The sequence below is a fragment of the Paramormyrops kingsleyae genome, chromosome 16 (assembly GCF_048594095.1).
Source record: "Paramormyrops kingsleyae isolate MSU_618 chromosome 16, PKINGS_0.4, whole genome shotgun sequence".
Classification (NCBI taxonomy): Eukaryota; Metazoa; Chordata; class Actinopteri; order Osteoglossiformes; family Mormyridae; genus Paramormyrops; species Paramormyrops kingsleyae.
Genome location: NC_132812.1, coordinates 6,416,714 through 6,440,115, shown reverse-complemented (window position 1 = coordinate 6,440,115; position 23,402 = coordinate 6,416,714). Strand labels below are relative to the sequence as shown.

General features: G+C 52.9%; 1 protein-coding gene across 1 annotated transcript in view; it reads left to right on the top strand.

Moving 5' to 3' along the window:
- The window catches only part of LOC111846104 (methyl-CpG-binding domain protein 5-like), a 32,100-nt gene that overhangs the window by 4,918 nt on the left and 3,780 nt on the right, over positions 1-23,402 (top strand). Inside the window, exons 2-9 of the mRNA XM_023815983.2 lie at positions 8,728-9,286; positions 9,826-9,928; positions 10,245-10,371; positions 10,989-12,896; positions 19,028-19,245; positions 19,403-20,473; positions 21,694-21,767; positions 22,051-22,126. Of these exons, the coding sequence (XP_023671751.2) occupies positions 9,174-9,286; positions 9,826-9,928; positions 10,245-10,371; positions 10,989-12,896; positions 19,028-19,245; positions 19,403-20,473; positions 21,694-21,767; positions 22,051-22,126 (3,690 nt within the window). The 5' untranslated portion in view covers positions 8,728-9,173. The remainder of the gene's footprint in view (positions 1-8,727; positions 9,287-9,825; positions 9,929-10,244; positions 10,372-10,988; positions 12,897-19,027; positions 19,246-19,402; positions 20,474-21,693; positions 21,768-22,050; positions 22,127-23,402) is intronic.

Genomic DNA, 23,402 nt, shown 5'->3' with positions numbered 1-23,402 from the left:
ATGATTGGAAATTCAGCACCTGGGGTCTGTCACTCCATCTGGCGCGTTGGCCTGGACACACCCTTAGTGGCTGCTGGGCCGCAGCCCCGTGCCCGCAGCCCCGCGCCCGCAGCCAGAAAGGTGCTAGGCGCCGTGGAATACGCAGTGTGAAGGGAGTCGCTGGCTTGACACCGGATGTGTCAGCAGAATATGCAGCCTTAGTGTTATCCTCACCCCCTCACATCCTGGATTGGGGATTCAGAACGGACGCCGGGTGCCTTGGTCCTGACGCCTGTGCTGTAAAATCAGGTTAGCCTAAACCTGTTTATGGGAAGTGATTTAATTCGCCACGCATGGGAAATTCCTGCTGCCCCCGTAAATGTATTTGCATAAGTGTCCCCGAAACAGCCGTCCTCAGTTGCTGGGGAAATTGGCTTGGTTTAATCCAGTTAAAAGGTTTTGTTTGTGTGCCCCCTCCTCCACCCACTAGCCTGTCCTGGAGGTGCCAGTGCCCGTGAGAGGACATGGCTGGCTTTCGGGCCGCTCCAAGTCCTCCGGCTGCTCTCAGCGCCTGTCTGTCCCCGTTGCTGCGCGTACTGCTGCCCCCTTTGCTGAAACGCTGAAGCCTGGCTATGAAAACGCGCTCCTCGTTGGCAGTCGAAGTTCAAATCACAGTGTTTTCTATCACCGTGGCCCGTTTTATTTATTTATTTTTGTTTTTCTGTGAGCTGGAGAAGCAGCCTTTCAAACGGAGAGATAAGAGTCATTTATGGGGGGGAAGTATTTCTTTTTTTACAAGCTGGTCTAAACATACATCTGGGTTTAATGACCCTTTGGGGTGCAAAGGAAAACTGCAGAATTTTCTTCGGAAATATCATTCCTGCCGCTGCACATTCTCGCCATCAAATTGTCAGTTTGCTGGTAAGGAACAGAGTAAACAAACTGCTCAGATTCAGCAAGGTATCCAACGTTGCCCAGCAAATATCTGCATCTATCAGTTGTGTATGTAAATACAAGCACAGGTTGACCAGGATAGTGGCAGCAGGTTATCAGGGACGACGCCACTCATGCTCAAGGCATGCCAGTAGCCGTGTGCTTGGCCAGTCTTTCGCTTATCTGTCATGGATGGATAGATATTGCAAACCCCGGAACAGACGCCATTCTGCAATTGCAATATCTGCGCTGAACATTTGCAGGATTGTGATTCCTACGAGCAGCAAGACTAAAATATGGATGCAATAGGCAATGCGGGAACCGCACCTCTGCCCCTCCCCCGAAGTGCGTCCAGTTTGCTGCTCAGCACTGCAGGCAGAGATTAACGAGTGGGGGCTGCGACTTCCCCCAGCTGAGGCCGACTCGCTCTCCCCACCCCTGCGAGTCACATGTTACAGCCCTGAAAGCCTGATGCAGGACATTCTGTGTAGATGATCTCCTGTGACCGGAGTCACTTGTCCTGCTCAGGGGGTGATTCAGTTGGCATTAAATAATAAAAATAAAAAATGAATCCACTGGGTGGCACGTCTCGCCCCATACCCACGAGCAGACCCCCCAGTTTGCCGCTTCTGCCTGGTAGAGACCCTGCCGGCCAGTCGGGGGCCGGCGGCATCATCTGGGTTAGCGGATGGCTGCCAGCGCCCCCCAGCCGCCTGACAGCGGTCTGCCATGCGCAGCGCCCCCCAGCCGCCTGACAGCGGTCTGCCATGCGCAGCGCCCCCCAGCCGCCTGATAGCGGTCTGCCATGCGCTTTTCTCCTGCCACCCGGCCGGCCACGTCCTCCTGTGTGGACTGCTAATGCGGCCGCCTTTGTCTGTCGGCTGAATGAACCTGGCATGTCCCGGCAATCTGACTAGACATACTAACGTGCTCTATGGGTCGGGACGCAGGGCGCGGTCATGCCACCCGCTCAGGCTGTCCGACCACTTGCTTCTGTGGGTGGGAAGGTGCAGCTGGTCCGTCGATGGGACGCTCACATTCCACTGCGGATTAGAGGTGGCTTGGCCCCGAGTTGGACTCGGACACGGCACTGCTTTCCAACTTTGCTTGGAGGCTGGTGTAAGAATGGTAGAGAGAGCGCGTTAGGGCCGGCTGAGGTGTCCTGCTAGAGCGGCACGTCGCTCCTGGGTACCGTGATGTGTAAGCTGACATCGCGCAGTCCCGTTAACGTCCTGGGCACGCGGGCGGACGGACGGGCGCTCTGCTTCCTGCCACCTCCTCTGCCCGCCGTCTCGCCTTCTGTGCGCTTGACCTTCCATTCTAATGGATTCATCTGCTCATCGTGAAAATATCTGGTAGTAAATGGTTGAAAGTAGACTGATCATATATACTAAACGCATTAAACTTTATGAACACCACCCAGGCCGGTACTCATGATGGCTGCATGCGCCTGTGCAAATCCAGCTGTCCATCCCTGTACTGATTAATTTTTTTCCCCACAGTCCTGTTAATGAAGTGGCACAAAGGCATTATGGGAAACGAAGTTAATATTTCCCTGCTATTTATGGCATTAGGGCATACAAGGCACTGTGGATGCCTTGATGCTGCATTTAGTTGCATTTGGAAGTCTCAGAGCAAAGGGCAGCCCCAGTTGGAGAAGGCCATGCTGGACCCAGAGCCCCAGTCCCGACAAAGCCGTCCGCCATGCAGTTTAAACATCGGGCTGAAAACCCCCTGCTTTCTCTGATCTTCCATGCGAAGGACCCATATTGCATGACAAGTCATAGCAGACTTGCAGTACCAGTCAAAAGTTTGGACATGCCTACCTATAAAAAGGGTTTATTTGTACTATTCTTTACATTTCAGAATAAAGATAGCAAGACTACAAAATAACATGTATGGAATTATGCACTGACCAAAACAGTATTAAACAAAAAAAAAGTAATTTTTTGGGGGGGTTGGCTAGCACTACCCTCTCCTCCATGCCAATATCATGAGGTGGCCTCCTGGGGTGCATTTCCATCTGTCCAGTGAGGGTCCTTGTCAGATATGACCCCTGGTGGCACCGGCCCCGGTCTTCAGTGACCCCTCTCCTTGGCGGATCCTGTCCCCTGTGGGGGCCCCTATGTTCAATAACCCTTGTCCTCAGCTTCCCCTGTCCCCAGTGGCGGCCCTTGTCACAGGTGGCCCTGGCAGTGCCGGCCCCTGTCTTCAGTGACCCCTGTCCTCTGTGGCCCCTGTCCCCAGTGGCGGCCCTTGTCCTCGGCAGCCCTTGTCTCCAGGTTATTGGTCTGTAATACACTATGAAACACGATATAACCTTAAACCGTGCCAATTATTTACCGACTGTCAGCCATATGGAGTTAAAATGGCTGGCTGCGTCTCACAAATCACTCTGGCCTGTACTGGTTTTACATTCACCTAGAGGTTCATTTGAGGGATCAATTATTAGCAAATTATGGCTTTTGAGCTGAGAGGTTCTGATTTAAGGGGGGTGGGAATCCATAAGATGGAAAGCAATCCTGGTCCATGCAGGGCAGCTTTCCTTCATGTGTTCAGCTTTGGATCTGCATACAGGTGTGTTAATCTTGAATTGTCCTCTTGTAAAGCATGTTTACTGGTATACATTTTCAGTCCTGTAATTCTTGGACTGGGAGGAGTAATTAAATTACATATTTAAACGCAAATTGTTTATGACCTGGTGCTCAGAATCGCCCAAGAGGTCTGTAAGATTTCTTTTTCAGTGTGTCAGTTTTTCTTTTCCCCGCATTGTCTCATTGGCAAACCTGCAGTGAGGTTGCATATCAGTGATGAAAATGCTCTGTTGTTCCTCCCTTACCGTTTGTCGCTATGATTGAGCCGCTGACGGGTCTGTGGCAGGCTGCCCATGTCCGGCTGGGAAACTCGTAGTCACTGCACCCCTGCCAGTTGCTGGCTGGCTTTACACACAACCACTGGTCAACCCCAGACATGGAACTAGGTGAGGTACACGTCCTGACTGCACGCCCCCCCCTCCTTTCCGTACCGCTGTTATACCGTTCTTATACACATATAGCATATTTACCAAGCTTGAGTGTTTTTCATTGTACCATCCCGTTCATTGTCATTAGTTTGCAGAGCCCTAAAGGTACGGTTATAAATTGGTTTCCGGTGGCTGCTTGTTTGCTATTGGCTCCCGTAATGTTCTCGTAATCGCCTCTCTTGATTTCCCATTATGTGTATCGGCCTGCTCGCTCCTCATTCCGGTCGCCTCCATCCCTCTGTTCTTCTCTCATCCCGCTTTCGTGGTGCTTGGATTCAGGCAGCTCCCAGCGGATGGATCCTTACCTACCCCTCTTTACTGAGACTGCCTGCATTTCTGAGAAGGCGTAAATCCTCATAACGACACGTGTAATGGGAGTCGGTCTGGCCTTTCACTCTTATGGCTCCTCTGTGTGGAATCCAGAACAGTAATTATGAATATGTTTTATTGCAGACTGAGATCTCCTTCGCCCTCATCTCAACAATATCTCTTCTGCTCCTAACTTTGATCCCCATGCCCGACTCTGCCTTTGATTTGCTTCCGCAGAATCACCCCCCCTCCCGCCGCAATTCCCTCTTCTTCCGTGTTGCAGAGACAGTCATCAGAGCTGCAGCATACCATGTTATTCCGAAGCGTGGTCTCTGATGACAGTGTACAGCCATTACTGCTGGTCTTCCTCTTCTTTTCATCACCACCAAGGCATTGATTGTTTTGTTTGGACAGACATTTCTTTCCATAGGTTGTGGCATCTTCTGTGCATTCAGGATACTTAAGGACCTCCTTGTAGGGTTATTGTGACACTCGGATGGAAGCTTAGCTGAATTGCCCTGAGCTGTAGTCCTCTCGGTCACCGTGAGCCCAGCCATTGATAAATGTACAGTATTTGGCACTGAAGTGGTTGTCTTGCTTACTGAATTCTGTGGGAGTGCTGGGAATGATTTTCTAGAACCTTGTGCCCTCGCGTTTTTCTAAGTAGCATTTAGTTTCCACAGATCCTGACATTAAGACATTCTAGATGCTTCTTAGATGCTGAGAACTCTGTGACCGAGTCTTTCTCTGTCCTTTTGACTTCATCTAATCCTGGGTTAATCACTATCTCTCCATTTGAGCCTAGGAAATCCTCTGACTGCTGTCCAGCTCCTGCTTGAACCCAGGGTCACTGCATGCCCCCCGCCGTTTGTGGGTCTTCCAGTTTGTGAAGTGAAAGATATGTGCAAATCAGTGCTTGTCTGGCTTTGAGACAGATCTGTTGTTTTCCTAGGATCTGTCCAAGGCCATATAGTTGCTGTCTCTTGAGGAGACGTGTTTCAGCCTTGCTTGGTTCTGTTTCAGAAGGCAGTGTTTGGAGATCCTCTGAAATTAATGGCAGTGGCTCTTTTCAAGTTGATGGTTCCACAAATTATCTCTTGGCAACATTTGGGAACTGCCCCAAAAGGTGCTGGACAGGGCAGCTTGGTATTTGGTGGTTTATTGTAAATGACAAATGGCACATGTCATCATGGAGTGTTGCAGAAATCCACCAGAGAGCAGGACGATGGCTTGATTTACAGTATCTCAGTACCCCAGCCACGCCACGGTGAAAAGCGACAGCTGCCGTCACTGTAGCAGTTAGCCAGATGTGATGTCTGGGAGACAATAGCAAAAGCGTGAGTCCAGAATGACAGATGGAGAGTATAATTACACTCAAAGCACTTCTTGGTAAATGTGCCTTTTGTGAAAGCAAAGTTGTACACATGATGGAACAGCACGCTGGGTATTCATGTCACTTTCTTGAGTGATCCAGGTGTCCCCTTGTTGTTCAGTTATAAAATATCCATTTTTACATCTGTTTGGGTTTATTTCCTAAAGTGATATGGCTCACCAGTCTATCTACAAATGTATAGCTGGGTGTTTTTGGAGCGCCCACCCCCTCCGCCACCAAGAGGTCTTTAAGGTGTGGTGGGATGCAGTCGTTTTGGGCTCTGCCTCGGCTCTGTGAGAACAGTGCTACATTCTGCTGGCTCTGACCTGCTCTTCTCACAGCCTCAGGTGAGCGGTGGTATTAAATGTAGGAAAGCAGCGCGTCTCCATGCGCGTTGCCAGGACAGCAGGCGCCCGCATACTACTGACCTCCCACGAGAGAGCACCTCCCACCCAAGACAGGCTGGCCTATATTTCAAATCATTATTTTCCTGCAAGCGGTGAAACCTCAACAGCGTGTTGTTCGGGAGCACGGCGGATTTTCTCGAGTGCGTCTCGTGTGAATGCCGCGTTTCACCGGGCAGATGTTGGTTGCCTTGGCTTTTTTTTTTTTCCCCCCACAAAAGGTTTGTTCCTGTCTTATCCTAACCCGGCCCTTTCTGCGAGTGATAGGGTGCTTTAGTGTAAATTGCGCCCGTCCTCCTCTGGTGGTGTGTTCGCTTCAGAGTGCATGTCCATGTGAGAAAGGGCTGAGAAGCCGTCCTTGCTGGTTAACTCTGCCTGGCTAGCATGAGTGGGTGGGGGGTGGGGGGGGGGGGGAGTCACGAGCGACGTCTGAAAACATGCTCTGTGCGGGGTCTGTGTCCCCGGACGATCCCGGGGGTCACATGGCGTGCGCGGACACCATCGCCGATCTGCATGCATGCCTTTGTTGTCCCCTGACATCGACCCCCTGCTGCCAAAGGGCTTCCCCCATGATGTCAGCGTTGCTCGTTCCTGCCTGATTAAGTGGGTCGGCATGGAGCTGCGGCGAAATAAAAGTACTGTACTGTTAAGTGTTTTGTGCTTGTCCAGCCATTTTTTTTTTTTATCGCCTGTTTTACCACGACTCCCCAGAGAGGCAGCCCTCTCTCTGTTTTGCCGCTGAGGTCACTTTGACTATGGTTATGCAGGGTTCATCTCGGCACTGTAAAAAGGCATCTGATTTATCTCTCTGTTTGTCCCCTTCTCTCCTCCTTCCTCCAATCCAGAGGCTCTGATGAGATCACGCGAGTCATCACACCGTCGCATTTTTATTATCTGACCGTCAGTGCGACGGCCGCGCAGAAATGCTGAGAACACAGCTATGGCGTCTCCAGTGCGTCGTTTTGGCTACTCTTAGTCTCCCCCCCCCACGCTTTTCCCCCATGTCTGTCAGGTGACCCGGCTCCCTGCCAGCTGCACCGTCTCGTGTGTCCTCCCCCAAGAGCGCGGCCGGAGGCAGCACGGCCCTTTGGCCGCCTTAGCCTGATAGAGGACAGGGAGGGGGGGCTTTTTACAGACTTCCGGTGACTCGAGCCCCCTGCTCTGCTCGGTCCTCTGTTTGCACCATGGCTTGATTCCTTCTCTCTTTCTGGGTAGATATCTCTGTATGATACTTATAATGGACTTTCCCCTGGTTTCTTCTGACAGTTAAACTGGGCTTTGATGTATACCAGTAGGACAGTTGGGTGGGTCACACCTAGTGGTTGTCCTGTACCTCTGCCAGTAGATATTGTGGTTAGTAAGGAAAGCCAGTTCAGATGTACAGAAACTTAGGCTTTGACTGGATTTCTGCTGCTCTAATTGTATTATTTTTTAAGGTTGTGTCATGAAACTTTCATTTTGCCAGCAATCTGTGCAAAGTATGATTCGGTTGCTGTTTTTTCTTGTAATAATGCCTTTTTATGCCTTGGAAATCCCGAGCACAGACAACCTGTTTCCATCACAATAACTCCCCGGCCGCGATGGGGTAAAGCCCTCAGATAACCACGATTTAGCCAAATGCCAACTCGGTTCATCCTGCAGAGCCGGACCAAACCCACAAAATATCCAGATTGGTGGCCCCGCCGGTTTCTGTCATTTCAAGGACACCGTCGTCTGCCACAGCTGGCTCTGCCTTTTTTTAGGATGGTGCTTTTTGTTCATGGGAGTTGTACTTGCACAAAAAACCAGCTCTGAGGGCAGAAGGAAAAATTATTGGTTCAGAGAAATCATCATCAGAACCAATTACACAATCTCTCTGAACCAATCATTTTTCCTTCTGCCCTCAGAACATTTTTGTGTAAGTAAAAATTCCCGCAAGCACGTTTTTTGGGTGTCATTATCTGGTTACAGATAAAACCACAGAATGATGAGGTGAATTATGGTCTCTCTCTTGCTTCATAATCGTTCTTTTTTCATCTGAATTAAAGCCTGTTGTGCCTGACATATGCATTTCTGAAACTGTGCCTCTCCGCTCCCTTCCCTTTCCTGGCTTCCCCTCCCCTCCCCCCACCTTCCACTCCCCTTTCCACACCTTTTCTCTTCTCCCCTCCCCCCACCTTCTCCTCCCCTCCCCTTCTCCCCTTTCCACACCTTTTCTCTTCTCCCTTCCCCTCCCACCACCTTCTCCTCCCCTTTCCACACCTTTTCTCTTCTCCCCTCCCCCCACCTTCTCCTCCCCTCCCCTTCTCCCCTTTCCACACCTTTTCTCTTCTCCCCTCCCCTCCCACCACCTTCTCCTCCCCTTTCCACACCTTTTCTCTTCTCCCCTCCCCCCACCTTCTCCTCCCCTCCCCTTCTCCCCTTTCCACACCTTTTCTCTTCTCTCCTCCCCTCCCACCACCTTCTCCTCCCCTTTCCACACCTTTTCTCTTCTCCCCTCCCCCCACCTTCTCCTCCCCTCCCCTTCTCCCCTTTCCACACCTTTTCTCTTCTCCCCTCCCCTCCCACCACCTTCTCCTCCCCTTTCCACACCTTTTCTCTTCTCCCCTCCCCTCCCCCCGCCGCCTTCTCCACTTTCCACACCTTTTCTCTTCTCCCCTCCCCTTTTTGTGAAGATGTGGAGCTCACTTTTGTCAGCGCTCCCTTACTCTGTCGCTTTCCTCACCCAGGTAGGAGACAGTGACGAAGCCACGTCACTCCATGCTCGGGAGATAAACCTGCAAGGCAAATGGCCATGTGGGCTGAGCCGGCCTGGACTCGCTTCGTCAGAAATGACAGCTCGTAAAGTGCATCCCCAGCAACTCCGTGGTCTCCTGTGACAGACCCTATAGTCCACCACCACCACCACCACCCCCCCACCTCGCTTCAGCCCCCTGTCATGCGTCTGTGATGATGGACACTCACTGAGATCCTCTATGTAGGCCTTCGCCCAGCCCCCCCGGCCCCCCCACCGACAGACCGAGTAGCAGGAGCACCATGAGGGGCCGGGCCATGCGGCATTGAGCGCGACACCGTCCCACCAAGACCACGATGTCATGTGGTGTGCGGACGCCTACACATGTGTGATATCTCGCGAGGTGTCCTGAACTGGGCGACGACGTGCAGAACCTGAACCATGAATGGAGGAAGGGAGTGTGAGGGCCGGGAGAGGGAGGGCCCAACACCCACTGCCCACGTGCCCATTGGCTGGAGGCGGGAGGCGGATCCCAGCCGAGTGGTCTATATAAGGTAAGCTTTCATTCGCTGTGGTGCCCGTCTGTCAGTCACTCTCTCAGTCTCTCTTATTCTTTCTGTCTCTCTCTGTCTGTCTTTCTCTCTCTGCTTTGCTGTCTGTCTCATTTTCTCACTGTCTGCCTCTCGTTGGCTGGTCGCTTCCTTTGTTAGCAGGTCACTTCACCAGTAGTTTCTGCAATGATCCACATCTTCGAGCCTCTGTTTATTTTGTTCTTTTAATAGATGCCTGTTAACTGACAGGTTGCTGAAGAGTCCTGTCGGATGTGGGTGTCATAGAGGTCCGTGGGATGTATATCATCGTCTGAACTCAGCTTGTGTGGCCTTGATAAGGGACACATGTGAAGTCTGCCAGTCTAACCATTGACCCCCCCACTAAGTCATGCTCAGGGAAATATCCAGAAACCCCTGCCCCCGGTTATTAATAATGTTGGAGCTGCTACCTAGGCATTATTCTGCTAACGGAAAGCCTAGTTTGAATGGCGGTTTGCACGGGTGATGCTGAGTGATGATGGTGCCCTTCCTTCCTTCCCCAGTCCCAGTGGCTCTGTGCTGACCTGCCTGGAGCAGGTGAAGACGTACCTGCTGACCGATGGCACCTGCAAGTGTGGCCTGGAGTGTCCCCTCGTCCTGCCCAAGGTGAGTGCTGTTCTTGTGCATGTGCCGGATGATGTGACAGTCTGCGTGTGGAAAATGTTCACAGGTTTTGCTTTGCATCTTCATGAGTTTGCATGGACCTCGAAGGTTCTCCTTTCCAAGGGCCCGTCACAAATCTGCATGGCAATAAACAAACCCTGTATGTTTAGCTTTTTGCTGCATAATGAATCAGTTTAATTACACCTCTCTGGTTTGTCCCATCGTGTGAAACTTCAGGTACCATTTTTGCCATAAACATGTACACCGTGGCACGCACCAACATGTGAGCACAGAGTGGAAACTAGCCATGTCTCTTCAGGTATTCAACTTTGATCCCGGGGCTGCCGTCAAGCAGAGGACAGCAGAGGACGCCAAGGCCGACGGGGACGTCACCAAGCTGTGCATCCACAAGAGGAAGATCATCGCTGTGGCGGCCCTACGAACAAGTATACACTTCTGTATCCCTCTTGAGTTTCAGCCAATCCAGGGGGTGTGGGAGCGGTCACAGGTTGGGGTGGCCAGCTACTACTGACTGGTATAGCTAAGGTAAATGCCAGTGGCATTGGGGTGGAGGAGGGCAGATGAGCAGTAAACTGACCCCTGAACAGCCCCCTGGACCCAGCCCAGTAAGTTTATCGGTGGTGCCTCAGAAGCAGCCAGGGTTCCCGGCGTTTCCTGGAGCCGCAGCCACAGTGTGCGAGATAAGCGGCTCGTCCATGTCTGCCAGACAGCGTGGGGTGACTCCTGAATGCCCACGCTCTCCTTTAGCTGTCGGCAGGGTGTTTGTGAGGAAAAGGGGCCACTCGTTTTAGGACAGAGTGATGAGACTGAAATGTGGAGATGTGCCATGGTTGTTCGGGAAATCGACATGATGCTCAAAGAACCTGTTAAAAGGAATATGCTGATTCTGATTCATAAACAGAAATACCTGTTCAATATTTAAGTGAACTGGGGGGATCATGAGTTTTATGCCAAGAAATACATTTTCATGTTTTCGCTCTCTTCCCCCGTTCCTCTCTCTCTCTCTCTCCCTCCCTCCCTCTCCTGCTGTCCCTTTTCTAAGGTGCGACTCCAAATCTCTCCACTCACTCAGCGAATCCTCATGCAGTAAGACATAAATCACAGGAGGGGGCGTTGACCTCCGTGGCTCTCAACTCCAAGAACCCCTTCAAGGTCCTGATGGCAGCCCAGCAGACGGAGCTGAGCACGGGCCACCCCAGGCCACGGCCTGGGGGCGGAGAGCACGGCCAGCGCTCCCCGTACCGCGCAGGTCACAGTGGCCTGCTGAGCCCCGCCTCCTGCGGCGTGCTGGCCTATGGCGACGGGCCGCACTCCCCACGCGCCGACGGCCTGGGCAGCCCCGATGCGTTCACCCGGCCAGGCCTTCGCGGCAGCCCCGGCTTGCTTCACGCCCACGGCAGGACGCCACTGTCCCCGCCCACTGCCGCCCTGCGGCACAGCTCGCCTGTCCCCCAGCCATCCTGCGCTTTGGCAGGAAGGACTAGTGTGTCCCTGTCCCCCACTGTGGCAGCCAAGAGCCCCGTCATGAAGAAGTCCCCCTGCGTGGAGGCGCCGCGCTCTCTCTACAACCACAAGTCCCACCCCCCAGCCCAGTCACCCCTGCCGCCGCCCTGCGTCCTCCAGAAGAAGCCAGTGTCCTCGGAAAAGGACCCCCTGGGCATCCTGGACCCCATCCCCAACAAGCCGCTGGCTGTGATCGTGCCCGGCTTCCCGGCCAGCCTGCACTCTCAGGTACCAGCCATGAATGTAAACATGCCCCCAGCCATCGTCCCGCTGCCAAGCAACCTGCCCCTGCCTACAGTGAAGCCCGGACCCATGGGCCATGGTGGCCACCCACAGCGGCTCCAGCAGGCGGTGCCCACCGCGTCCGTGCCGCCCTCGCCAGTGACCTCACCCGTGCACATGGCGGGGCCCGGCGCCAGCCGGCTCGAGACCTCTCCGCAGAGGTCGCGCTCCTCCTCCACCTCCTCAGACCACGCGGGCTTCTTTGCCCCCTCGGGCCCCCAGCCGAAGGCGCCCCCCCGGTCACCCCGGTCCTCAGTGTGCTCGCCACGGCCCTGCGTGCCCTCCAGCCCATCCTCCAAGCCTGACCAGCTGCTGGCGGCCATGAACAGTGTCGTGGGCGGCCAGGCTGGCTCCATGTTCCCACCGGCCTCCGTGGGCAGCGGGCCGCAGAAAGGCCACCCAGGGCTGCTGGGGATGCCACTGAACCAGATCCTCAGCCAGCAGAACGCCACCTCCTTCCCAGCCAGCAGCCTGCTGTCGGCAGCCGCCAAAGCACAGCTGGCCAATCAGAACAAGCTGGGCAGTGATGGGGGTGGGGCCGGAGGCGGGACTGGGGACGCTCACAGCACTTTAACTCCCATGCTGCCCGCTGGTGAGGGCCAAAGCGGCCGCGCGGCTCTGAGGGACAAGCTGATGGCACAGCAGCGGGAAGCCCTCCACAAGCGGCGACCCCCCAGCGATGCCGTCCTGGGCATGCTCAAGTCCCACATGGGCGTGGCCAGGCCCCCTGCCCCCCAGAAGCCTCTGAGGAAAGCCCTGCCTCCGCCAACCTCCATGGCCCAGCTGTTGCAGACCATGAGCTGCCAGAACTCACAAGTCCTGCCTTCCAGGAGCAGTGGGCCCGGCAGGCTCGGTCCCAGCCAGCAGAGCGCGGTCACACCTCAGCAGCTGCATGTCAGCGGCAGCGTTCCATACCGCTTTTGCGGGGACACCAGGCTGGCCCAGGGCAGGGGGCACAGTCTGCATGGACCCTTCACAGGGGCAGCCGGCCAGACGATGGGCTTCGGGCTGCAGGGAGCAGGTGGGCGCCTGGGGAATGTGACACTGGGCCACCAGAACCCACACACTCACCCCCATCAGGCCCAAGGCTACGGACATAGCCGGACGTCAGCTGGGCCGCCCACTGCAGCGCCCAACGGCGAGAGCTGCACGCAGCTGGAGCAAGGTGGGCCCTGTCCCTCTGCTTCCCCGTGTCCCCTCTCCCACTCTCTCTGCCTCCCAGTGTCCCCTCTCCCGCTCTCTCTGCCTCCCAGTGTCCCCTCTCCCGCTCTCTCTGCTTCCCCGTGTCCCCTCTCCCGCTCTCTCTGCTTCCCCGTGTCCCCTCTCCCGCTCTCTCTGCCTCCCCGTGTCCCCTCTCCCGCTCTCTCTGCTTCCCCGTGTCCCCTCTCCCGCTCTCTCTGCCTCCCCGTGTCCCCTCTCCCGCTCTCTCTGCTTCCCCGTGTCCCCTCTCCCGCTCTCTCTGCCTCCCCGTGTCCCCTCTCCCGCTCCCTCTGCCTCCCCGTGTCCCCTCTCCCGCTCCCTCTGCCTCCCCGTGTCCCCTCTCCCGCTCCCTCTGCCTCCCCGTGTCCCCTCTCCCGCTCTCTCTGCCTCCCCGTGTCTGTGTATAGCGCTGAGATTAGTTTCCGGGTTTGAAATACGCTGTCAGGTACCACATCACCCCTGTTCTGCCTGTTTAGTTCATGGGTTTGTTTTAAGTCTTGGTGTCTCTATGTGTAAGAATGTAAACTTAGTATCATGTTGCTGATTCACAGGGTCACAGCCCGCCTGCATTAACAGTAGTAGTGTTTTGTTCAGAGTCTCTGCTTTCTGAATTATGTTCATGCACCGAGACGTGTGTAATTGGTCCAGCTGTTCTTTATGAGCGTTTCATTATGAAATGCCAACGTGTGAAGACAATTGACAATTGAAGTTGCAAGTTATTTTTTCTCTCATCTGCAAAAGGAAAGACGTTTTTTAGTGGTGCAGTATGGTGCAGTTTACTCCTAAGACCGAAGCCAAAGGGAGTAACAGATGGGGGTAACACCCAAACTGCCCAGCACGCTGACACGCTGCTCTAATGATGCTCTTTTCCTTCAAAAACAAATAAGGTCAAAGGGCACACGCTGCTCCCGGGTGTTTGTCGCTCCGGGCAGCATTCCACATCCCTTCAACGTCATTAGGGAAGTTCATTAACATGATGGAGCACATAGAAGGTCCATCATCTGCAGAATCATCCAAGACCTGGTGGAGTTTGGGACTGAGGTCTTGGGAATGCTCAGACTAGCAGCCTTGCGTGGATACACCCATCCCTTATCCGGCCTCCATAATCAGTCGACGCTTTTCATTTCTTAAACCTAAAGTACGTCAAATCAAATTTCGCACAGCACAATCATTTTGGTGTACTATAGGATTCAGAGTTCGTATGTTACATTTTTTTCCCCTAATAATATTATTTTCCAGATTTGGAATTTTCCCAAAATGACTTGATTGAGAAGACTTCTTGCTTGAGAAAAATTCTGATTTTTTTTTTTTTTAATTTCTTTTTGCTGCTTGATGAATATGGAATCAGATTTGTGCCAATATTATAAAGCAAAACTTTTTTGATATCAAGCAAAAACAAGGCTTCGAGATGAAAAACAACTAACTGAAGCAAAAGAAATGTCATCTCAAAACTAAAATTTATAACATGCCAACCCATGATTGGTCTTTTGATAATGTTTTCCTTTGTTTACGCTGCCAGCTTTCTGACTTACACTCCCTGACTTTTTGTTTACAATTCTGACACAAACTTCTCGCGTGGGTGGGTTTTTTCAGGGAAGCGTTCCCATTGGCTAATAAGTTTTTGACTGACAGGTCAGTGCCAAAGACATTTTTAATTAACAGTGGGACTGGACATTCACTACCCACTATCTAATTTTTACTGGATCCGACAACAAGATTAACAAAGTGTAAATGTTGATGTTGTTTGTGCTGCACTATACATTTTATTGTGCTAAATTAGAAGTGAAGTTAAGCTTTGCTATATAGGAGTTTTCTGTCTCAATGTTTTGTGTGATGATAATGACGCTTGTGTGTTACATTTGTCCATCTGCAGGCGTGTGATATGATAACAATGTCCCAGTCCCTGGGTGCATCATGCCCATTTCCCGCCATTACAAGGTGTTGCTTCAGAGGCTGGTTATTAGCCCTGGATTAAACTGCTGTGATATATAGCATCTCATGAACACTTCACTTTGATTTGGTTTCTCCGCCAAGTGAGATTTTGCATTGTCTCCCAGTTATTTGGTTTATGCTGTCACCAGATAAACCGGGACCACAACTGGACTCTGCTCCTGGCACCAGCCGCTGACACAAAGGCTGCAGCAAGCTGCTTGTTTGTGAATTTTTAATAGCTCGTTAAATATTTAACTAATTTATGGAGATAATTGTGTGAAGAAGGAAGGGCCTGCTGTCAGGGGTGGGACCTTTGAAGTCACGCCCTGGGGGAGGGGGCATCTGACCCCAACGACATCTCATTGGGGATCAGTAAAGCTCAGGGGGCTGACAGTGGGTTGAATTACAGGGTTAAGGGGAAACACATGATGGTGATAATGACAGCGATGGTGACACTGGTGATGGTGATGGTGGTGATGGTGATGATGATGGTGGAGACTAGCGGTGGTGATGGTGATGATGATGGTGGAGACTAGCGGTGGTGGTGATAACTGTAGTGATGATTGCAATGATGGCGATAGTGATGATGGAGATGATGACAGTGGCGATGGTGGTGAGGATGATAGTGACTGATATAGTGACGATAATGGTGAAAATGGCGGCTCATGGTGGAGACGGTGACAGAGTTAATGGTGCTGATATTGACGATGGTGGCGTTGATGATTTTTATTAGGCTTCCTCTCTTATTTCCGACAGCGACAGTATGTGTAGCAGGTTTAAGATGCCCACGCGTGTCGAACATGGAGCTCTCGTAGTATATGGGTGTATTGATGTGCCTGAGGCCGTTTGCTCGCTTCTGCCCCAAAGGTACCGCATCTGTTTTTATTTTATTCCAGCACGATAGCTCTGAGGTGTGTGGATCTCATGTGATGGTTTTCATTTCACTAGCTGCTTTTTCCCTAGCATGGAAATCATGGTTTATTGCCACTCCCCCCTCCCCCCTTTGAAGCTCGCCCGATTACTGCTGCTCCAGCACGGCTGAATCACAGATTTTAATTCCTGCCTCTGAATCTACAGTACCGGCTCTCAGCCAAACGGGTTTTGCTCTGGTTTGTTGGTGTTCAGTCAGCACGCCATTCAGCTCTCTGCCTCATGGAATTTAATAATAAAGGCCTTTTATAAACATGTGCCACGGGAAGAATCAATTTTACTCAACGCTGAGTATGATAATTCAGTTAGGACTGATTCTATATACTGAAGCCATGCTGTCCTGCAATGACCAATCACCAATGACTGGCTATTTTATCAGATTGCATTATAGGAAATGTAGGCGCACCAGAGTAGTAGCAACATTGTCATCTGTTGAGGCATGACTCAGACTGCCATTTCCCATGATGCTCTGGGAGCTGCTGCTGGAGTGGGTCTGTCAAGGGGAAAGGATACACATGCATGTCAGTCCTCCAGTAAATGAGCATGAGCCCCGTTCACATGGGACCTGGTCAGGGTTTAAGTGCCAAGTGTGAGGTGCCGGTACTTCAGGCTCCCTCTAACCCTTTTGGTTGCAGGAGCAGGTCTATGGCCCACCTGTGACCCGTGATGATCTGGATAGAGGCAGGGGGTGGGACAGCCTCTCAGACCCGGCCTGCGACTTGTGAAATGCCCTGTTCTGCTCCCCCATTTTGCATCTACAGGCTCCTCCCACCTGCCAGATTAGGCGCAATCAGAACGTTTGGAGGGCATGACAACATGTTGAGCTGGCCCACTGCTACTTGCCAAGGCTCAGATCCTATCCCTACACACCATCCAAGCTGAAAGAGCCACCAGTCATCCTGCTACAGCCTCCTGGCTTGTCATCATGCTGACGGTTGGGGCAGCGTAGCCATTTCCTTGCAGAACGCCACCTGCCTTCTGACACGAGCCTTTGTCTGGTGGACCAGTAACAGCTGACAGATCCAGCTGACAAATGCAGTTGCCTTGCACCTGCCCTACCCTACCAGAAGGTGGTGCCAGCAGCCTCAGTGCAAACTTCAGTTGCCAATGGAGGGCACTTGCACCAAGATGCCACACAGGTTTCTCATTTCCATGCAGTCTTAGTACATGCAGTCAGTTTCCCCGCTTCGCTGCACTCGGGTGTACGCATCGAGCTGAATCGATATCTCCTCTGCAGACGATGGAAAGAATATCACTTCATTGTTTCTGAAATGAGCTGGATTATAATGCAAAACCCTCTGACTTTTGATTCCTAGGAGGTACTAGGCTGTGGAAGTAATTCTTCACTCCGAAGCCGCACTTTGCTTATTATATATTGATCTGAGGGCTGGCCGGCCATTTGGCGATTCGCCTTGGCGATTTTCGTTTAGCGCAGCTTTCAGAATGAGCTTTTGCTGCTGATATTCGATGACAGGACATGATATCGGTGCTGAGATGTTCCCAGTAGTTTGTCAATATCCTTAACCCAGTCCACGGGGCCAAGGCCACTACAGCTTGATTTTGTTAAAGCAGTATCCTGATGGACAGATGGGCAGATCGGTGGAATCTGTCAGTCTGACTGTTGACCTCCTGCCTAGTCATTCCTTTGTAAATCTGTTTAAAAGAGATATCACAGAGAGATATTTTTCTGTGTTTTTGTGCAGTGTGAGGGCACAAAGATTTTAAAGGGTTTGTTACCCTATTTTTTCTTTTAATTAATATTACTACAGGTAACCATACACACAGATAAGGCCATTGTCATAAGGTACAGACACAAGGTAGGAAAGCAAGACGAGGGTCATAAGGCACAGAGAGCGGGTGGTAAGGCAGTCAGAGAGGGTCATAAGGCACTGGGAGTGGGTGGTAAGGCAGGCAGAGAGGGTCATAAGGCACAGAGAGCGGGTGGTAAGGCAGGCAGAGAGGGTCATAAGGCACTGGGAGTGGGTGGTAAGGCAGGCAGAGAGGGTCATAAGGCACAGAGAGCGGGTGGTAAGGCAGGCAGAGAGGGTCATAAGGCACAGAGAAGCACCAAGATGTAGAGGTATGTCAGAGCTGCAGTCCTGTCCTTCATCTGGCTGAATAGCTCACAGCATCCTGGATGCGACTGGTCACTGTAGTGGGGGTGCGGCTCTACTGCGCTGGACTTGCAGCTTACTGTTGCAAGGGGTGCTTTTCCTCAGACACACGGCGGTAAAATATGGATTTTTTTTTTCTCCCTGTCAGAGGTGTTGGGAGCCCTAATGTGCGTATCGATTCCTCCTGATTATGGAACGCGGGGGGTTATCTTTTATCTAAATTGAGCTATAATTGGCTGTGCTGAGCCTGCTCTTACAGTGCTGCCTCGCAAAGTGTCACAGCGCACGAGCTGTCAGGCATGATTTAGCAGCTCGCTGGGCTCCTTTCTGCCACCCATGGGCCCGTGTTAAACTAGCCCCCAAAGGAAGTTTCGAACCCGGGCTCTCCCTGCTTCGCTCTGCACGAGGGACCCAGTGTGACCGTGGCACACTCACTGGCATTGTGCCACCCAGAGAAGAGGAGGAGCCAGTCAGTGTGCCTGGCAGCCTGATACCCAGAATGCCCTGCGTGGGATAATTATCAGGCAGGTTGAGTGTGGACTGCTTCGGAGAGCATAGCAGGGAAACATAGCAGGCCACGGGAGGTCCACAAGTACTCCGGAAGTGGTCTTCAAAGGCTGCAGGCTCTGCTGGTTTTGATCAGTCTTGGCACCCCACTGAAAAACGGTAAAGCCCCACTTCAAATGTACCCCCCCCACTCCGGTGCCCCAGTGCATACTGGAAATGATATGAACTGGAAAAGCCTCCCAGCTGCAATGCCCAACATATTTGGTGGATCCCTGTGTCTGTGATGATTAGGATCATGTGGAATTGTCATGCTTTTCCTTTCGGTGTTTGGTCACAAATCCCAGTGCTGTTTTGAGATGTTCGAAGGCTGCTCTATCATACAGACCGTGTGTGATTACATTGTTGCTAATGCTCAGCTGGACATCAGGCATTAAATGACAAACTTTCCCGAAGGTCCACTAACCACATACACTGGTGCAGGATGTCTGTTTTATTTACGCTGTACATGTAACAGGCTTCGCTAATATTCTTCTGGTCCTGTGGAGTACTCTTGACTTGGATGCAGCCACTGACCGGTAGTGACATCACTCAGCTTCTCCCCCTGCTCCCACAGGGGACACCTCCCCCCTGAGCTGTGCCCTGGGTAGCCCGCAGCTGGGCCACCTCCAGTCCCTGGTCGGCCACGGCCACACGGCCCCACAGCAGAGCCGGCTGCCACTCGCTGCAGGCCCTGGGGGCCCTGGCTTCCAGAGCACGCACCCCTTCACGGACAACGGCTTCCCCAAGCCCCCTCCCGCTAACCCCATGGCTTGCCTCTTCCAGAACTTCCAGGTGAGTTGGCACTCGGGTACATAAATGGGTCAGCTGATTGCTAAAAAACGGCCCCACGGTGGGAGCCACGGCCTTGTCGTCGGTGAGCTGCATATCTCGCTCTCCAGAAGCCGTCAGCTGATCACTGTGTCCTTCCTTCCTTTTCCGCCGGCTGCAGGTGAGCTTGCCGGGGGGCATAGCAGTTCCCAGCAAGCATGCCGGCTCCCAGTCGGGAACGTCATCGCTCCCTGAGGCAGCGGGGGCCACAGCGCTCCAGCAAATGCCGGATGGCGTTGGCGAGCCCCGGCCCCCGCACCTGCCCCCCCCCACTGGCCCACATGGTGCGGAGGGTCTCCCAGGGGGACGCGTAGACTCTGTGGACGCCATCTACAGAGCGGTGGTGGATGCGGCCAGTAAAGGCGTGCATGTGAAGATCACGGCCGCTGTGGGTGGGGCCACTCAGGGCAGCCCCGTCTCCGCCCTGAGCGCCATGAGTGCCTTCGCTGGGGAGCCCATCAGCTTGGCACATGCCGTCAGTGCCGTCGCCCGTGGCCAACGTCCGCTCTGCCAGGAGGCGGAGCCCCAGCACCAGGCCCGCCCACACAGGAACACGGGGCAAGGCCTTGGTACCCCTGACCCTGCCCGCTTCCGCTCTCCTGGCCACGGCACCCCTCGGAGGCAGTGGGAGGTGGAGGCATCGGCCGACAGCGGCGGCACTCAGTGGTGGGGGGATGAGTTTCTGGAGTGCTCAACGCACATGCGGAGCAGCCCCTGCTCGGGCCAGCCCCCTGGCCCCGTGGAGCGCCCCCGCTTTCTGGAGGAGAGCCTCCACTTCAGCAGCTGCCAGCGGGCGATAGAGCGCTGCACCCACGTGAACGGCGGCCCCCCGCCCCCTGTTCGCAGCTATGCCGAAGCACTGCCCCCCCCCAGGCAGGAGCTGCCCTCTGATGACCAGTCGCCCAGCTCCTCTACCAGTCTGGAGGGCCCCCTAGTGAGGGACTACAGTCACTACAACGGACACTACAATGGCTGCGCGCCCAGCCCCACAGACACCAAGAGCTTGAGCAGTGAGGAGGAGCTGCGGCAGCCCGACTCCCCTGGGGAGCTTCTGCACTACCGGCCGCCTCGCACACTCCACATGGGTGACCTCATGTGGGGGCAGATCAAGGGCTTCCCGCCCTGGACCGGCAAGCTGGCAGCCGTGGACCCTGGCCTCCACCCTGGCATGCACAGCAACCAGCAGGCCAGGGTGAGTCTCGCCCCGCCCCGCCTCGCCTCGCTCCGCCCCGCTCCTCTGTGTGCGTGACTCATACCACTGGCTCGCCACACACACTGATGCTCCCTCCTGTGTCAGGCACTGGGGCAACATTGTAACAAGAAGCCCCCCCCCAGTTCCTCCCTTATGTTTGTTTCCTCCCTCCTGTTCTTTTATATTCTCCTTCTGTCTTCTGTTCCTCCTTCATGTTCTCCTTCTCCTCCCTCTTGTTCCTCTTTGATGTTCTCATCCTCCTCACCCCATTCCTCCTACATGTTCTCCTTCTCCTCTCTCCTGTTCCTTTCACATTCTCCCTCCTGCTCCTTCTTTATATTCTTCTCCTCTCTCCTGTTCCTTTCACATTCTCCCTCCTGCTCCTTCTTTATATTCTTCTCCTCTCTCCTGTTCCTTTTTTATATTCTCTTCCTTCACATTGACCTTCTTCCTCCAGTTCCTTCATTATATTCTCCCCTCTCTCCTGTTCCTTCTGTATATTCTCTTCCTTCACATTCTACTCCTCCTCTCTCCTGTTCCTCTTCCACATTCTCCCTCCTGCTCCTTCTTTATATTCTCCTCCTCTCTCCTGTTCCTTTTTTATATTCTCTTCCTTCACATTGACCTTCTCCCTCCAGTTCCTTCATTATATTCTCCTCCTCTCTCCTGTTCCTCTTCCACATTCTCCCTCCTGCTCCTTCTTTATATTCTCCTCCTCTCTCCTGTTCCTTTTTTATATTCTCTTACTTCACATTGACCTTCTCTCTCTAGTTCCTTCATTATATTCTCCTCCTCTCTCCTGTTCCTTCTTTATATTTTCTTCCTTCACATTCTCCTCATCTTCCTCCTCCCCGTTCCTTCTTTATATTCTTTTCCTTAACATTCTCTTCCTCCCTCTTGTTTCTTCATGTTCTTTCCCACCTCTTTCCTATGCTTTCCTCTCTTTCTCCTCCTCCCTTATGTTCCTCCTTCACGTCGTCCTCCCCGTCACGTGCACATCTGTTTCCCCACAAAGTCCACTCTCCTGTTTCCTGCTCAGTTTAGCAGTTGCTGATAATCACATGAATCATAATAACGTGGCATGAAATGGGTGCTGGGGGTTAGTCTGAGTCATCACTCGTCTCGATCCGCACATCTGTCCCACAGATACAAACCACCCATTGGCTTTCTGCTGGTTTCTAGTGCTGGCAATAGGCTGCATTCTGCTCCTTTTCCCCCAGGTGGAGCCAGAGAAGCTAAAGACACTAACGGAGGAGCTGGAGGTGCTTGACAGAGCCTCCAAGCTGAACCGAAAGTGAGTGTGGCGTCAGGTGACATGGTGGGCGTCCTCGCTCACGCGCAGCTGGAATTACCCCCCCAGGCAGCCTGAGGTCAGCTGGAGCTGCTTCTTGGCTGATTTATTTGAGGGGGGGTGATATCAGCAGTGTTCAGTGCAGCTGAGACGGAGGTTAATGTGCAGGTTGGGGGTGGGGGGCTGGAATTGGCGCTGCTAACACTGCCGGTAGTAGCAATGACACCCTGGTGCCCCCCTTGCTCTCCGCCAGTATCGTAACTGGTTCTGTTTTGTTTTGTGACAGAGGTGGGAAACTGAATAACCATCTACAAGCTGCTATCCACGAGGCCATGAGTGAACTGGACAAGATGTCGAGCAGTGTGAGTGTGCTGGCCGCCCCGCTGTTCACCAGCCTCCAGCCATCAGTCTTAATGACACTCAGTACCAAACAGCATTTCCCCACTTTCACAGCAGGCCCGGCTCTCCGCTTGGGTCCCCTCGTCCCCTTGTGCTTTATGGATGCCCCCCCCCCCCATAAAATGGCTCCTCCTCTGGGTGAAAGTCCCCCGTCTCTCATTAAGCTGTTAAATTCTAAGTTCTAATTTGGATTTAAACCAAATGGTCCTCAGGAGCCATTCGAGGTGCTCCTCAGTCACCATGTACTACTGAGTCCAGCTCTGGCCATGAGTTTGCTGCTGCTCCGGGTCAGAACGCCAAGACCCCACTTCCTGCACGTCCCCGGCCAGGTGGCCGGGCTGTGACAGCCCCCGCTGATCAAAGGGACGCCAAGCAGAAGGGATTAACCGAATGAGCCAAAGCGGCCCGCCCCCGGGCCCCTGAAGGGTCCACCGGCTCCCCGTCTCCTGTCCCGAGGCTGGATGTGTGCCTGGACAGAAAGGAGGCACTAAGCTCTCCGGTGCAGTCAGGTTAAGGGTCTCTCCGGCAGCTGTTCTGGGCCTTAATCTCATTTGCTTGGAAAATGACTCCTTCTTTCGGCCCCCCTGTTGGCATTACGCTGTCATTAAACATTCGCTGCACCACAGGGGTTTGAACCCATGACCTCCTGGTTGTGAGCTGAATTCTTAAATCCCTCCTGATCTGATAGGGGTAAAAAGGAACAATAAACAGCTGATTTATCAGATTTTTTCAGACTAAACTGGAACAGTAAGGCTAAGTAGCCTTTGAGTGGACGGAGGGCTCCCTGAGCCGTCAGTCAAGCTGTATAATAATAATAATGATATTTTATTGATCCCCATGAAAATTCTCTTTTTGCCTCCCCCATCTTACTCTCCACAAACAGATACATATGTAGTTGAGAGGAATAACCTGCAGTAGCTCCCATGGAGCTAGGGGTTAAGGGTCTTGCTCACGGTCCCAAAGACGTGACTATTCTGCTGAAGCTGGGCTAGAACTGGCGCCCTTCAGGTTGCAGGCATAGAGGCTTAGGCCGCTGAGCCACATGTTATAGTTTTAATAGGAAGTATATAAAGGCAACAGGTATTCACCAGCATTTTCTCTCATTCGTGGTTAAGGATCATTTTTAATTATCATTTGCATTGTTCTCTAATTTAAATAAAAAAATGTGTGGAATTGAAAGCATTTTTCCTTCTGAGAGCTGAGTGACCCCCCCCCCCCCCCCCCCTTACCTACTGACCT